Raw genomic sequence first — 17,401 nt, forward strand, 5'->3', positions numbered from 1 at the left:
GTCTAGGTCAAGTTCGAATATGGGTCATGCCGGGTCAAAAACTAGGTCACTGGGTCACTTAGTAGGTTTTACACATTCAGCATGGTGTCTGCTCTCTAATTATCTCCCGCCATAGGCGGAGGGATATTGTTTTGGCGTTGTCCTTCCCTCCGACTTTCCGTCCGTCCGTCTTTCCGTTTGTCCGTCCGGAGCCATATCTTGGAAGTGCTTTGGCGGATTTCATTGAAACTTGGTATGAGTATATATATGGATAATAGGATGATGCACACCAAATGGCATTGTACACCATCTGATAATAACAGAGTTATGGCCCTTTGTACCTTGAAAAAATGCTTTTTTGTGTGTCCAGAGCCATATCTTGAAAGTGCTTTGGCGGATTTCATTGAAAGTGTCCAGAAGCATATTGGCAGGGGATATCAACTCAACGAATTTGCTTGTTCAAGTAGTTTTAATAGCTTAATTATGTTACCTGCTATCATATTGCTACTCACTCGGAAGGATCATAATTCATCCGGAAACTTTCTGTCCGAAGAATCCCACACTTTTCATAAACCCGTCGGTCAGGTCAGAACGGTCACATAGTGCCGTGTAGCCGTATAACCAAAACGGGATATTACCCAGAATCACTCTTATTCCAAATGCGTTATACAAAGGCCGACATTTTTGTTATTTACTTAATTGTTGCTTCTGTTTCGCTGGATTTTTCTGTTTAACAGAATAGAGAAGTTTTTGTATTGTGTTAAAACATTCTCCGTATATATATCCGTTTATTTCTGTATTGTTTTGTGTTTTTGTTTGTTTGTTCAAGGCAAAATATGCCTCAAACATGTGGCTCATGTGGACACATAAGGGCAGCATGGGACAACCATGGTAGCTGCCTGTCGTGTGCCGGATGTACCCAGGATAACTGCTGCCCTTTCTGTGAGCATTGGTCTGCAGATACCTGGGCCATCAAGCGTCGACCTTTCAAGAGTCGTAGACGCAACATGCATAGTTCAGATCAAAGTAGGGAAAGTTCCGTTTGTCGGGACTTTTAACCACACGATCTTGACCATATGCCATCAGGAGATGCCATGCATCGGTCCTTGCCCGGTGACGACACCTGACAAAATTTGCCCGGTCCGTTCATTGGGAACGACCAGTTGACCGGTCCGGAGACTTCACCGGTCAACATTGACCGGTCCGGTCACCGGTCATGCTATGACCGGTGTCGTCACCGGTCACTGACCGGTCCAGTCACCGGTCATGCTATGTCCGGTCCCCGGTCAACTGGTCATTGACCGGTCCGGTCACCGGTCATGCTATGACCGGTACGGTCAACCGGTCACCGGTCATTGACCGGTCCAGTCACTGGTCATGTAATGACCGATCCGGTCACCGGGTACCGGTCTGTGCCACAGACCGTTCCGGTCACCGTAGATGTTGACACTACCTTGTCAGTACTCCACAAAGGTAGACGCAGCCGCGTTTCTACTGTGAGTCACAAACGTAAACGCGTAGTGTCTGATGTTTCCGGCTACTCCTCCACCTCGGGCTCGTCGTCGTATGACTCATCGTCTACTTCAACTAGCCCTCATCATTATCGGAGGGGACGTCGTTCACGCTCACCGAGTGTTTCTCGGCGGAGATTGCCTCATAAAGAGCGATCACGCCAGCGCTCTGGGAGACGTTCGATCAGGAAACATCATTCCCAGCGCCGCCGAACAGTGTCTCGGCATCGCGGGGATAAGGGACAAAGACCTTTCTCTATTAGGCGCTCTCGGACTCCTAGGTTCCCTAGTCGATCCTTCTCTGAGGAATCTATTGACACCCTTCCACGTGTGTCAGCCTCTATTTTGGCCTCAACACACTTCAGCCGTTCCTACAACCACTGAGCATAATTTGTATTCAAACACTAGTTTGCATACATATCAGGCTCAAGGTACAGGGGTTAATCTAACCACTTCGGCTGCGTTTTCAGCCCCACGGGTCTCTTGCACATTGCATAGAAGTATACCCTGGGCTGCCGCTACACCATCAAATCCCAATACTTTTTGGATCCAACAGTCGCCGGGAATCTTTGTCCCTTTTTTGACTGATCCTTTACCAGCGATCGCTGGAATTCAAAGTGAGTCTGCTGACTTGATCTCTGATAGACCTAACTCAACAGCTATATCTTTGATGGTGCCGGAAAACGATTCTCTCATGATAGAAGCGAATGAATCTAGTATTCCTACTTCTGTATCCACCGGTTTCAATCAATCCAATGCTCCCGCAGACGGTTCGATTGAGGCGGGTTCGGAGTCTAATGAGGCCGAACTTTATTATTTGGCCTCCATCAATCAGGTTTACGAACTAATGTTCAATACCTTAGATGAGGACTTCTGCCCCCGCCCTTCCTTGTCTCTCACAGGATCTGCGGTTACCGTTACAGAACAGGTAGCCCACAGACGAGAGCCAGGCAGGATAAGTAAGGCGACTTCCCGAGTGGATCTCCGCCTTCCTATTGGCTCTTCCACAATGGCTGTTTTCCAGTCACTTGAGCCAGCCAATAAGCCTTCTCCATATCCATGGAAAGCCCCTAAGGAGCTGACGGAGCCTAAACAGATGGATGGCGGGAAAAGTTATAAGGCCCCGGTACCCGACCCTTCTACCGGTTTGGACCTTTCCAAACTTCCGGTTCCTGATGCTGACATTAGTAAGCTGTCACTTACAATGCCTTCATCATCTACCCATACAGCAGTCCCTCTTTCCCTGTTGGAAAATTGGGAGCTGAGAGAACGCCGTTCCATAGGTCTGGCTAACCAGCTAGATCTCATGGCAGCCACAGCCTTAGACTTGGTTTGGGAGCTCTCTGATTCAATCCCAGAGGAGCTCCGTGCCTTGTTGATACATCTTTCACGTACTACGCAGTGTTTATCTCACAATGCTGCGTCGTCTATGTCTGAGATGTTAAGGCTTCGGAGAGACCTCATCCTCTCTTCCTTGCCCAATAATTTCCTTTTGGAAACAGGCATTAACTCCCTTCGAACTGCTCCACTAACAGCAGATTCTCTTTTCGGAGGGAGGATGCAGTCGGCACTTACTGCTTATCGTGAAGATCAGATACATGCCTCCTTAGCTAGGAGCAACTCTGGCCAGCGCCCTGTGGTTTTTAAGCGCCCTGCTTCTAAGCACCCAGGAGCCCCACCGGCCAAGAACGCTAAAAGGGACAGTTTTCCTACTAAGCGTCCGTCTGCTCCACGTCAGCCCACAAATAGGCCTCCTTTTCAGAACAGAACATCTTCCTATCGGAAGCCTTCTGTAAACCAAAATTGGAGTAAGGGCAAACCCAATGCGGACAAGAAGTCATTTAATCCTTCTTCCGGCAAGGGTGGACCTCCAAAAGGTCAGCCCTTGGTCATACCCCTTTCTACCGCCACAACCTCCGATGCCGGAGGTACCAGTCGGGGCCAGACTTATGCACTTCGCAAATCGATGGCTCCAAATAACTTCGGACGCGTGGGTTCATTCTCTTGTCACACAAGGCCTCACTTTTCAATTCGAAAAAAGGCCCCCACTCTAGATCTGGTATCTCCGCATCCACAACTTCCAGACTCCATTCTCAGACTCCTGGAAAAACAGGCGGTAGAAAGGGTTCACGACCCTTGTTCTCCAGGATTTTACAGTCGCCTTTTCCTTGTTCAAAAGAAAAGCGGCTCCTGGAGACCAGTCATAGACTTAAAAGTGTTCAACACGTTTCTAGTCAAACCTACTTTCAAGATGGAGACTCCTGCCTTCATTTGGCGCTCCATCAAACCCATGCACTGGGGGGTTTCCTTGGACCTGGAAGATGCATTCTTCCATGTTCCTATCCATCCCAACTACCTTTCGAGGCCAGGTCTACCAGTTTCGGGCGATGCCCTTTGGATTGGCCACAGCTCCACGAGTTTTCACCAAACTCATGGCCGCAGTGGGCGCACACCTCCGATTACACGGGGTTCAACGGCTTCAGTATTTCGACGATTGGCTCTTACACCAGCTCGATTGTCGACTGCTTCTGCTACACCTAGAGTTCTCTTGGAAGGAGCTCCTCTCTTTAGGACTCCTTCTCAATGTAGCCAAGTCAGACCTCATTCCCTCTCAGGATTTCATATTCGTGGGAATGAATTTTCTGACCCACATCAATCGGGTCAGGGTCTCACCGCAACGTGTATCAGACCTCCTTTTGAAGGTCAGATGGGTGCTGTCCCAATCTCATATCACAGCTCAAGATTTCCTCTCACTCAACGGTATCCTGAGCTCTGTAGCAGACTTCGTGCAGTTGGGACGTCTCTTCCTACGTCCTCTTCAGCACTATCTCTCAGCTCGATGGAAATGGTCTCCAGACAATCTGCTAACACAGATTCCCATCCTTCCGTCCTTAGTCCCCCACCTTCAATGGTGGCTAGACGAGGAGACCCTGTTGGCAGGAGTACCGCTTCTTCCCCCGCAACCTTCTTTACATCTCATAACGGATGCGAGCATGGAAGGTTGGGGTGCTCACCTGGAACCCCGCAGTCTGACATTATCAGGATTGTGGTCTCCTCAGGAGTCTCTCCTGCACATAAACAATCTCGAAATGCGAGCAGTCTTTCTAGCTGTTTCTCAATTCCAATCACATCTTCGGGACTCCTGTGTGGTGGTATCGACAGACAACACATCAGTCGTGGCTTACATCCAGAAACAGGGCGGTACACACTCTCACTCCCTGTATCTGGAAACAATGAACTTACTTGTTCTTTGCAAGAGCCTCAACGTCTCTCTCTTGTCCAAACACATACCAGGTCGTCTCAACGCCCTGGCAGACGGTTTGTCTCGCAAACACCAGTTACTTCCATCAGAGTGGACACTTCATCAGGAAGTGGCCAACCAGATATTCCTCACATTCGGTTATCCACTGGTCGACCTGTTTGCGACCAGAGACAACCACAGACTTCCTCTGTATGTGAGTCCAGTGTACAAACCAGCAGCGTGGGCGGTAGACGCGCTTTCGTTCGATTGGGATTAACTGGACGCTTACGCCTATCCCCCACCCATTCTAATTCCCCAAATCTTAGGGAAAATCAGTGTGAGCTCTTGCCGGATCCTCCTGATAGCCCCTTGGTGGCCCAGGAGATCCTGGTTCAACGACCTTCTCGGTCTCCTGTGCGAATTTCCCAGGGAACTCCCGCACAGGTCAGATCTCCTATCTCAGAGAGGCAGACTTCACGTGGATCCAGACATGTTCCACTTACACGTCTGGCCGTTAACAGGCAATCCCTGCAGAAGAAACGCTTTTCTGTCAGGGCTTCAACGCTCGTTGCCTCTGCAAGGAGAAAGTCCACCAGAGCAGTCTATGATGCTCGCTGGAAACTCTTCTCTATATGGTGTGTTCGAGGGAAAATTGATCCCCTCAATCCCTCTGCTAGACGCATAGCGGATTTTATAATCTATCTCTTTGATGATAAGAAACTTTCTCTTAGCTCCATCAAAGGATACAGATCTGTGCTTTTGCATACCTTGGCTTTTCGTAAGTCATCACAAGTCTGTGCTGACCCAGCCATTTCGGAACTGATCCGAGCCATGGAACTTAAACGTCCTGTGTCTCGTTCTCTTACCCCCAAATGGGATTTGGCTTGTGTTCTTGGATCGCTTATTAAAGCTCCCTAAGAACCCCTTAATCAGGCTTCTTTACAGTTCCTAACCTGGAAGACCGTTTTCCTTCTTACCATGGCTTCATCCAAACATAGAAGTGAAATTCATGCTCTTTCTATCGAAAAATGCTATCTTCGTTTTGATTCCTCCGATGGCTCTGTCACTTTGTTGTGTCAGCCAGGATTCCTTGCTAAAAATCAACTCCCCTCAATGGTTTCTAAACCCTTCAAGGTCCCAAGTCTTTCTAGAACTTGTGGAAATGAAGATGAAGATAGACTCCTCTGCCCTGTCAGGCCTTTGAAGTTCTATCTTAGTAGAGTTAAGTCTATTCGAGGTTCTCGCAAGAGACTCTTCATTCCCTTAAAAGGGGGAGGCGATGTGTCTGCGGCTTCTATTTCCCGTTGGGTAGCCTCGACTATAAAAAGGGCTTACTCTTCTCTTTCTTCAAGGGATTCATCCCTTTTTAAGATTAGACCGCATGAATTACGAGCAATGTCGGCTTTGTGGGCGTATATTAATCATACCCCACTCTCTGACGTGCTTCAAGCTGCTTTCTGGAGGAATCAGACCACTTTTTCATCTTTTTATCTTCATTCTCTGGAGTGCCAACAGGACAACTTGTATTTGTTGGGCCCCCTTGTGGTTGCACAAACGGTAGTATCTTCTACGGCATAGGTATATTACGCTTATCCGTGAATTAAGTTAATACCGTAATAACGAAGATTAGCTGAGAACCCGAGATATGGGTTCTGCTGTGATGGTGAGATTTTCGCGAACCTTCCCGCCGCAGCTGCAAAGTCAGCAATATGATAGCAGGTAACGTAGTTAAGCTATTAAAACAAATTTTTCTAGTAAAATTCATTTTAATTAGTAATTACTTACCTGCTATCGGTAAGTCCCAACTCCCACCCCGCTCTTCGTCTAATATTTTCATATTGTTTATTGGAATAAGAGTGATTCTGGGTAATATCCCGTTTTGGTTATACGGCTACACGGCATTATGTGACCGTTCTGACCTGACCGACGGGTTTATGAAAAGTGTGGGATTCTTTGGACAGAAAGTTTCCGGATGAATTACGATCCTTCGGAGTGAGTAGCAATATGATAGCAGGTAAGTAATTACTAATTAAAATGAATTTTACTAGAAAAATTTGTTTTCATCCAAACTTCACCACACTTGGTCAGAAGTTGTATCTAGATGATGTGTAGGTCAAGTTCGAACATGGGCCATGCAGGGTCAAAAACTAGGTCACGGGGTCACAAAGTGTGTTTTAAACATTAAGCATGGTGTCTGCTGTTTTTTGTGAAGACAACATGCAAAATATTCTGTGTCAATGCGGCATGTGGGGGTACTCGTTACGTCTGTGACAAAGCTTTAGTTAGCATTAAGCCCAGTGTTTTCAGAGCAAGGCTTATTGTTACAAAACACAACATCGCATTGGATGATTATTATAATTATGTAGTAAGGTCAGCTTAGGTTTTTACAACATCCCTGTTAATGTACACAATAATTATTGCAACAAAACATGACAGTGGTCTGGATGAGACCTTGTTACTGCTGGGAACACCTCCCAAGAAACGGCGCCAGTCATTGATGGGTGTGCACGCGGCCAATAGCAACCGGGGGACGCCCACCAATCCAAACCCCCAGGTGGGCACAGCAAGGAATCAAGGCAACCAGCCTCCAGTGAAGAAGCTAGAACCAGCACAGACTCCCAACCCTGTGGATCTCATTCTGGCATACAGCCCGGGGAAGGAGGTATGGAGTACAGACTGCAAACCGAGCAGTATGCGGTCAGCCTAGCTCTAGACCAGCCTGCGCACCTGTGCAAACTGGTTAGGAGCTACACTGTCCGCTAATGAGTCCACAAAACCTTTAGTGAAAGTTTTTACCTTTATAAGTTGTTGTTGTAATTGGTCTCTTTGTCAGTCTGTATACATTTTAGAAGTTTGTGGGGCAAAGCCGCATTATCTCCACATTTCTCAAAGTTATTACATTTTAAATAAAAACTTCAAATATGTCATCCCTGTGAAGTGAAGGTGTACAAGGCACTTTATCCCCTGAGATCCAAACGTTCCAGAGTTATATGCCATTCAACATGGGTAACAAATAGTTTTAGGGGTATTTTCATTGCATAGCTACATTTGTGACAAGTTCTATGGATGAGATTAGTAGTTTGTATATCTAGCTGGCCACATATTCACAGAACTTTGTTATTATTATCCCCCGCCATAGGCGGAGGGATATTGTTTTGGCGTTGTCCGTCCTTCCCTCAGTCCGTCTTTCCATCCGTCCGGCACTTTTGTGTCCGGAGCCATATCTTGGAAGTGCTTTGGCGGATTTCATTTAAACTTGGTATGAGTACATGTATATATATGGATACGAGGATGATGCACGCCAAATGGCATTGTACACCATCTGTTAATAAGGGAGTTATGGCCCTTTGTATTTAAAAAAAAAAGGCTTTTTAGCTGAGTGTCAAATATAACACTTTTGTGTCCAGAAGCATATTGGCGGGGGATATCAATTCAATAAATTTGCTTGTAAATGTATGGATTTGAATGCCCAGGGTCAATTTTAAGATCAATATAAATCTGATGAGTTTTTAGCTTTATTGGCCAAAGGCCTGAAGAGCTTATGTAATGACGTGGTTTCCGTCGTCCGTTCATGCGTGCGTTAGACTTTTTCTTGTTTACGCGATAAAGTCCACAGTTTTCATCCGATTCTTTTCAAACTTTTTCAGTGTCATTATATTAATGAGGACTCAAACCCTATTGAAAATGGGTTACATCCGAGTAAAAAGTCCAGAATTATCTCCCCTTTAATTTGAGAAAATTGTGAAATAAGGCTTGCTTATGCAATAAAGTCCACAGTTTTCATCCAATCATTTCCCAACTTGCACAGTGTCTTAATCTGAATGATGAGTCAAACCCTATTGAAAATGAGCAATATCGGAGTTATAAGTCCAGAATTATCTCCCCTTGAATTTGAGAAAAAAATGAAAATTCAGTTTTTTTTATGTGATAAAGTCCATAATTTTCATCCAATTCTTGGCAGACTTGCACAGTGTCTTTGTATCCATGAGGACTCAAACCCTTTTTATGCCCCCCTTCGAAGAAGAGGGGGTATATTGTTTTGCACATGTCGGTCGGTCGGTCCGTACACCAGATGGTTTCCGGATGATAACTCAAGAATGTTTAGGCCTAGGATCATGAAACTTCATAGGTACATTGATCATAACTGGCAGATTACCCCTACTGATTTTCAGGTCACTAGGTCAAAGGTCAAGGTCACAGTGAGGCTAAACAGTAAAATGGTTTCTGGATGATAACTCAAGAATGCTTACACCTAAGATCATGAAACTTCATAGGTACATTGATCATGACTGGCAGATGATCCCTATTGATTTTTAGGTCACTAGGTCAAAGGACAAGGTCACAGTGACTCGAAACAGAAAAATAGTTTCCGGATGATAACTAAAGAATGCTTACGCCTGGGATCATGAAACTTAATAGGAACATTGATCATGACTGGCAGATGACCCCTATTGATTTTCAGGTCACTAGGTCAAAGGTCAAGGTCACAGTGACACGAAACAGTAAAATGGTTTCCGGATGATAACTCAAGAATGCTTACGCCTGGGATCATGAAACTTAATAGGAACATTGATCATGACTGGCAGATGACCCCTATTGATTTTCAGGTCACTAGGTCAAAGGTCTAGGTCACAGTGACTCAAAACAGTAAAATGGTTTCCTGATGATAAATCAAGAATAATAAGGCCTGGGATCATGAAACTTCATAGGAACAGTCATTATGACTAGCAGATGACCCCTATTGATTTTTAGGTCACTAGGTCAAAGGTCAAGGTCACAGTGACAAAATGTATTCACTCAATGGCTGCCACTACAACTGACAGCCTATATGGGGGGCATGCATGTTTTACAAACAGCCCTTGTTTAAAAAGAGCAATATCGAAGCAATAAGTCCAGAATGACTACCCCTTGAATATGAGAAAATTTTGAAATCCCGCTTGTTTACGCAATTAATTCCACAGTTTTCATCCTATTTTTTCCAAATTTGCACAGTATCTTTATATCATTGAGGACTTGAACCCTATTTAATATGAGCAGTATCGGAGAAATAAGCACACAATAATCTCCCCTTGAATTTGATAAAATTCTCCTCGTTTGCGCGATTAAGTACACAGTTTCCATCTTATTCTTTCCAAACGTGCACAGTGCACAGTAGAGCAATTCAGGCCCTCATGGGCCTCTTGTTATTGACATGGGGTAGTTGATAATTCGTTTGAAAACAAAATTAATATATTTGTTATAGCTTCATCAGCTTTCAGAAAATTTGCTCTCTGTACCGATTTTGCCCTGTATTTTATTTTTGTAAACATGGGGCCTAGGGTGTGATTGCATATTTGGCCAGTGAATGTCAATGTTACTTGAATAAAAAAAAAGGTTTTCGCCTAATAACTTAAGTCAGTTTTTATCTGTAATTTTCTTGCTTGCCAAAATAATTAAATTCAGTTATATTAATTGGTAAAGGTTTGAAAATCTTATTTATTGTCACATTTCTTTACAAAATGTATAAATACATATATTCATCTTCTAGTTTACATATACTATATAACTTCTACATGTATTCATGTATTTCTTTGTTGTCTATATATTAGGTGACTGACCAAAAACAAAGACATTATACCATAAAATCAGAACAGTCACTTGTGTTATATCCATATGTTAACTATTGGTAGATAGAAAAAAGATATTATTTTATGTTAGAATTCTTTTTGATGCCCCCGATATAGTATATAGTAGTTGAACTGTCCGTCAGTCAGTATGTGTGTATGTCAGTCTGTCCGTCCGAAAAAAACCTTTAACGTTGGCCATAACTTTTTCACTATTGAAGATAGCAACTTGATATTTGGCATGCATGTGTATCTCATGGAGCTGAACATTTTAAGTGGTGAAGGTCAAGGTCATCCTTCAAGGTCAAATGTCAAATATATGGTGTCTGTCCGTCCGAAAACTTTAATATTGGCCATAACTTTTTCAATATTGAAGATAGCAACTTGATATTTGGCATGCATGTGTATCTCATGAAGCTGCACATTTTGAGTGGTGGAAGTTCAAGGTCAAGGTCATCCTTCAAGGTCAAAGGTAAAAAAAAATATTCAAAGCGGCATTCTCATGAAGCTGCACATTTTGAGTGGTGGAAGTTCAACTTATTACGGGAATTCAACGAAACTTTATGGGAAGCTTCACTACCAACAGGAGATGTGCATATTATCAGCCGGTTATGGTCGGATGATTTTGCACAGAGTTATGGCCCTTTGAAATTTTCTATAAACTGTAGATATAGTGCAATTCTTGTCTGGGCTTTTTCTCCCCTACTGACTGGAATTCAATGAAGCTTTATGGGAAGCTTAACTACCTTGAGGAGATGCGCATGTTATTTGTGGGTTCTGGTTAGATGATTTATTTAGAGAGTTATGGCCCTTTAAAATCTTAAGTTGCTAAACCATCCATTGTATTATTTTGTTCAAAGTTATGCCCCTCAAGACGTTTCCTTTTATCTGAATATATAGTGCAATATTGTGACAAAAAAAACTTTGGGGAGCATCACCTGTCTCCGACGGTTTCTTGTTTCAACAGTTGGGGAATGGGTCCAGGTCCCTTTGATTTTGTGAAAAACCAAGGTGTTTTGACTAAAATTGGGAAATTAATGTTGGTGTTTTATAACAAATACTTCAAAATTGAGAATAAAGTTTTTTGAGTATTATATTTACTAAGGTTCAACTTATAGAGCTGGGTGGGAGATGAGATCCAAAAAAATGGGGGGGGGGGGGCCTTCAATAGGGAATTTTCAGAAAATATTTGCGAAAAATGTATACTTTTTTCCATTTGGAATTGGGCCAAATATTGGGTCTGAATTTAAACACATAAAAAAACTTTGACCCGCACAACCGAAGTGTGTTGGTCAGCCAGTTAGTGTGTTTGTCAAGCTGCACTTGTTAGTCAGCCAGTAAGTTGGTATGATTGTCACACTGCACTTGTTTACTGAACTCTGAAGATTATCTGATCAGAACCATGAATTAACAAAAGTTGTAATTTTGTTTTTATTTGGTTAGTATAGATGTATTTAGTAAAATCTTGTATCTCTACATTAAATTCATCCTTATTAACCTGGACATTTTTATGTTTGTGAATGTTTTTTTAAACCTGCGCCATAGGCGTAGGGATATTTTTATGACGTCCGTCCGGAGCCATATCTTGGAAGAGCTTTGGCGGATTTCATTTAAACTTGGTATGGATAAGAAGATGATGCATGCCAAATGGCATTGTACGCCATCTGTTAATAACGTTGTTATGGCCCTTTGTATCTTGACAAAATGCTTTTTAATGGAAGCTTAGAGCTTTATCTCCATTAACACATGAGCCAGAGCCATGAAACTTTCCATAGTTGTTCTCAATTATCTGGGGGTGCTTCAGATTCAACACCCATTATCCTAGGGGGTAAGGACAAGGTCACACTTTTAGGTCCAATGTCACAAATTTAATGAATTATTCATTATTTAGTCATTCCTTTACCATGCCATGAAACTTGCCATAATTGTTCTCAATCATCTGGGGGTGCTTCACATTCAACACCCATAATCCTAGGGGCTAAGGTCAAGGTCAAACATTGAAGTCAAAGGGCGTTGTCCATCCGTCCAGAAAACTGTTGTGTCCAGAAGCATATTGGCGGGGGATATCAATTCAACAAATTTGCTTGTTTTTTTAGTTAAGATGTCTTAAGTAAAATCTTGTAATTGACCAGTAAATTTCATCCTTACTTACTGTGACATATTCCAGTCAAAACCAGATTCTGCAGCCAAACCATTGCCAATGGGAATCTTGTTTGGACAGGACGTTGAAGAAAGCACAGAAGAGAACCTGTTCCAGGTAGGGGGTGCATATATGTATTAGATTGCTGTGGGAAAACTGAGTTTAATGTGTGTGCGGAATAGCATAACAGATTAATGTGTGTGCGGAATAGCAAAACAGATTAATGTATGTGCGGAATAGCATAACAGATTAATCAGAGATGACACTTTCCACTGAGACTGCAATCTTGTTTAGAACTTTTTTTAAAGGCAAAATGCCTTCAATGTGGAAAATGCACATGCTAATCTGGCAAGACGTGTAACACCTATACATTAAGCCTGGATTGCCCATAGTGTAGCTAATATATTTATCACAAGTACACTTGTTATTAACTTAAAATGGAAACAAGTTGTATTTCCGTCCTAATTATTGAACACCCTTAAATTGCGTTTTAATAAAAATAGTCCCAAAATTTTGTGTTTTCAAATCCCCTTGTGTTATACAGGAGCTGAAGTACACTGATGCAGACCTGCGCAGGCTTCGTACCGAGATGCGGTTGGAGGCGCAGGGCGTGTTGATGGGCAAGGAAAGAGAGTTCTGCACGGAAAGAGAGGCCTGGGGGAGAGAGCGGGAGGAGATATTGAGGAAGTGGAACCTGGACTGCAAGGAGTACCGCAAACTGGAGTGAGTACCACATTATAGAGTACCGCAAACTGGAGTGAGTACTACAGTATAGAGTACCGCAAACTGGAGTGAGTACCACAGTATAGAGAACCGCAAACTGGAGTGAGTACCACAGTATAGAGTACCGCAAACTGGAGTGAGTACTGTATTGTAGAGTGAGCAAGTGGAGCCTGGACTGCAAGGAGGCCACATTATAGAGTACTGCAAACTGGAGTGAGTACCACATTATAGAGTATTGCAAACTGGAGTGAGTACCACATTATAGAGTACTGCAAACTGAAGTGAGTACCACATTATAGAGTACTGCAAACTGGAGTGAGTACAGTATAATAGAGTACCATAAACTGGAGTGAGTACTGTATAATAGAGAACTGTAAACTGGGGTGAGTTATGTATAATAAGAGTACTGCAAACTGGAGTGAGTACTGTTTTGTAGAGTACTGAAAACTGGAATGAGTACTGTATAGTAGAGTACTGTAAACATGAGTGAGTATAGTAGAGTAACATTAACTTGATTGAGTACTGTCTTGTAGAGTATCATTAACTGGAGTGAATGAGTACTGTTGTAATGCAAACTGGAGTGAGTACTGCATAATAGAGTACTGTAAACTGGAGTGAGTACTGTATAGTAGAGTATCATTAACTGGAGTGAGTACTGTCTTGTAGAGTATCATTAACTGGAGTGAGTGAGTATTGTTGTAATGCAAACTGGAGTGATTACTGCATAATAGAGTACTGTTAACTGGAGTGAGTACTGTATAATGTACTGTAGACTGGAATTAGTCCTGTAGAGTAAAGTTCCACCAACTGGAGTAAGTAATCTTTAATAGAGAACTGCAAACTGGAGTGAGTACTTTATAATAGAGTACCACAAACTGGAGTGAGTAATGTAAAAACTATAATAGAGTACTGTAGAAAGAGTACTAAAGACTGGAAAGAGTACTTTAAAATAGTGAACGGCAAACTGGAGTGAGTTCTGTATTATAGAGAACTGTTGACTGGGATGAGTACTGTAGAGTACTCACAGGCCGTCAACTGACCTAAGGTGAAAATATAGGAAAAAATAAAGGAATCTTTGCATCAAAATATAGGAGGTTTGGGCTTGTTTAGGGTTAAAATATAGGAATTTTATGGTAAAAAGTAATGTTCTAGAGATATGTAGAGAACCTCTTACTTACTTGTCTTCTGTCAATAATCATTAAAGTAATGTTTTACTTAACAAAACAGTCCCTCATCTTCACCACCAAGGCAGATATGCTGATGCAGCAACACACTGTGGTCATCAATGTGGACACCTGAATTTTTTTATTAAAATAGTTAACAATCAACAAAACACAAAACATTATTAAACATAGTTTTACAACCTAACATAAGAGTGCAACATAACATTGATAATGAAATAATTGAAACCGAAAACATTAATCACATACATGTAGTATCATATCATGGTATATAATACAAATTCTGTATTTTATGCACATTAAAATTTCTATACACTCTTCAATCAAACATTTTTAGGACATGAAGACATATCTTAACAAGAGATGTGTTTGTTAGAAACACACTGCCCCCTACTGCGCCGCTTTAAAGCCATATATTTGACCTTTGACCTTGAAGGATGACCTTGACCTTTCACCACTCAAAATGTGCAGCTCCATGAGATGCACATGCATGCCAAATATCAAGTTGCTATCTTCAAGATTGCCAAAAATATGACCAAGGTTAAAGTTAAGTAGTGACAGACACACAGACTGAAAGACACAGACAGACAGGCCAAAAACAATATACCCCCGATCATTCAATCTGGGGGCATAAAAACAAGAATAAGATGCTATGGTATACATGGCAAAATGACAATAAAACATCTCAATAATCAGGAAGAGCATTAAATATCACCTCAGAAGAGCATCCCTGTTACAACTATCTGCTAGGATTTGTTCTCACCTTTTAAATGGTTGTATTTTCCTTCATCAAAGGTGTCCATATAGATATCACAATGGTGTACAACAGCACTCTTGCAAGATGGTGATGCTTTGGAAGAGGAGGGACAGCTTTTTACACTGTAAATTAAAATATCTAACAGCAGTATTACTTCTTATAAGTATTTAAAAAATAATAGAGGAGATTTTCAGAACAAAATAGAGGAAAAGTCAGAAATATAGGAAAATAGAGGAAAAAAGTCAAAAATATAGGAAAATATAGGAAATATAGGAGGTTTTGAAAAATATGGGAAAATTCTCCAAAATATAGGAATATATGAATCAGTTGACGGCCTGCACTACTGTAAACTGGAGTGAGTACTGTATAATATAGAGTACTGTGGACTGGATCGAGTACTGTATGGTAGAGTACTGCAAACTTGTGGAAGTACTGAATAATAGAGCACTGCAAACTGGAGTGAGCACTTTATAATAGAGTACTGTAGACCGACTGGAGAGAGTACTGTAAACTTGAGTAAGTTCTGTAGAATACTGTCAAGTAGAATGAGTACTATATAGTAGAGTACTGCAAACTTGAGTGAGTACTGTATAATAGAATAGTGTAAACTAGATTGAGTTCTGTATAGTAGAGCACTGTAAATTGGAGTGAGTACGGTATAGTAAAGTACTGCAAACTTGAGTGAGTATCTGAGAATTCAGTGTATAGGGGGCATCTAAGTATGATTGCTCCTGGTTTTTAAATTCCAAGATGGAAAAAATTCTATTTTAAGCCATCATATTCGACAAAAAAGCAGCAATTTTACTATTGTGCGATGAAATTATTGTAAACTAGATTGAATACTGTATACTGTAGTGAGTACTGTACTGTGAGTACTCGAGTGAGTACTGAAGTACAATAAATTGATGTGGATGTCATAAACTGGTGTGAGTTGTTTTATAACTATTTTTATCCCACTTTTACAGCGAATTCGGTTGATTAAAGCCCCGTTGATTAAATTTCATCTATAATCAACGGCAAGGCTATAATCAATGGCACGAAATGACGTCATCAACTGCCGAACCGGGACTACTTTTTCCCACGCACCTCGTCACCTGTATTTGCCAAGTGCATCAATAATAAAAACACTCAAAAGTTTGTCAATCTTAATGACCTTAAAACAAAGAAAAGTAGCAAAAAAACGTTTTTTTTTTTGTCATTTATTTTTATTAAAACCTCTAGTATTAGGTAAATTTAACACTATGCAAATAGGTTCTGTTGTTGTAGCTCCCCTTTGAAGAAATCAGTTCGAGTTGCTCCCCTTTGACCGTAGAAAACAATCGTCTGGACCAAGAAATCCTGTGTTAATTTACAAGCTGTACTCGGATATGTGTCCATCTGATTTTCTTCAAAGCATCTTTCCAACCTGGCAATACGCACAAATGACACTGCATCCCAGTGGTTCTTGCGTCAACAATTGGGTGTCAACAAGCTAGGTCAGATGCTGAAGGCCATGGCAAAAGACGCCGGCTTTCTCAAGCACAAGAGAATAACGAACCACTCAGTTCGCAAATTCCTGGTCAAAAAACTTCGAAATGCAAACATTCCACCCACTGAAACCATGGCCATAACAGGGCAAAAAATGTCCAGTCCATAACCAATTATTCCAACATATCTGTTGAACAGCAGCAAAAGTGTTCATTCTTGCTCAGTCCAGTAAATGTAACAATCCAACAGATTCCTCTTGTTCACCTTCATGCACCGAAACTATGGCCGAAATGCAGCCTAGACAACCACTGTCTACCGTCGAACAAGTTGATCTTGATGTTCGCCCCACCCAGTCACTTCACCAGCAAATGTCTTTCTCTAGTTCGAACAACTTTGCCTCACAATTCTTTGGTGCCACTTTCAACATTCAAAATGTATATAATTAGCTTAAATCCAAGTAATCTTTGTTATTTCGTCACGAAATAACCAATATTATAACAAAGAAGCAAATATTGTGCACCTCGTGATCGACTTGATGGTTTGTTATAGAAAGTGAATTGTGTGTGGTGTTGGGCTACGTTGTAAACAAATGTAGTTCCTTGTATATAACAACTTAGTGTCATATTGATATCATAAAACTTTAAGATTTGCAATTCAATATGATTTAAATTGTAATAAATAACCCTCGACACTTTGTTACAGAACGATATTCTGATTTGAAAAAAGATTATTTGATCAGCGGTTATTTTTGGAACGCGGATTAATACACTCGCCTTGGTTACACTACAGTCATTATCAA

The 17,401-nt window shown here is 41.7% G+C and overlaps 1 protein-coding gene across 2 annotated transcripts in view; it reads left to right on the plus strand.

Moving 5' to 3' along the window:
- LOC127842811 (titin homolog) overlaps nt 1–17,401 on the plus strand; it is a 112,233-nt gene that overhangs the window by 77,215 nt on the left and 17,617 nt on the right. For both annotated transcript variants that reach the window (XM_052372558.1, XM_052372557.1), the window contains exons 11-13: nt 7,168–7,393; nt 12,502–12,591; nt 13,019–13,197. In XM_052372558.1, coding sequence (XP_052228518.1) covers nt 7,168–7,393; nt 12,502–12,591; nt 13,019–13,197 — 495 coding nt within the window. The remainder of the gene's footprint in view (nt 1–7,167; nt 7,394–12,501; nt 12,592–13,018; nt 13,198–17,401) is intronic.

The sequence above is a fragment of the Dreissena polymorpha genome, chromosome 8, assembly GCF_020536995.1.
Source record: "Dreissena polymorpha isolate Duluth1 chromosome 8, UMN_Dpol_1.0, whole genome shotgun sequence".
Lineage (NCBI taxonomy): Eukaryota > Metazoa > Mollusca > Bivalvia > Myida > Dreissenidae > Dreissena > Dreissena polymorpha.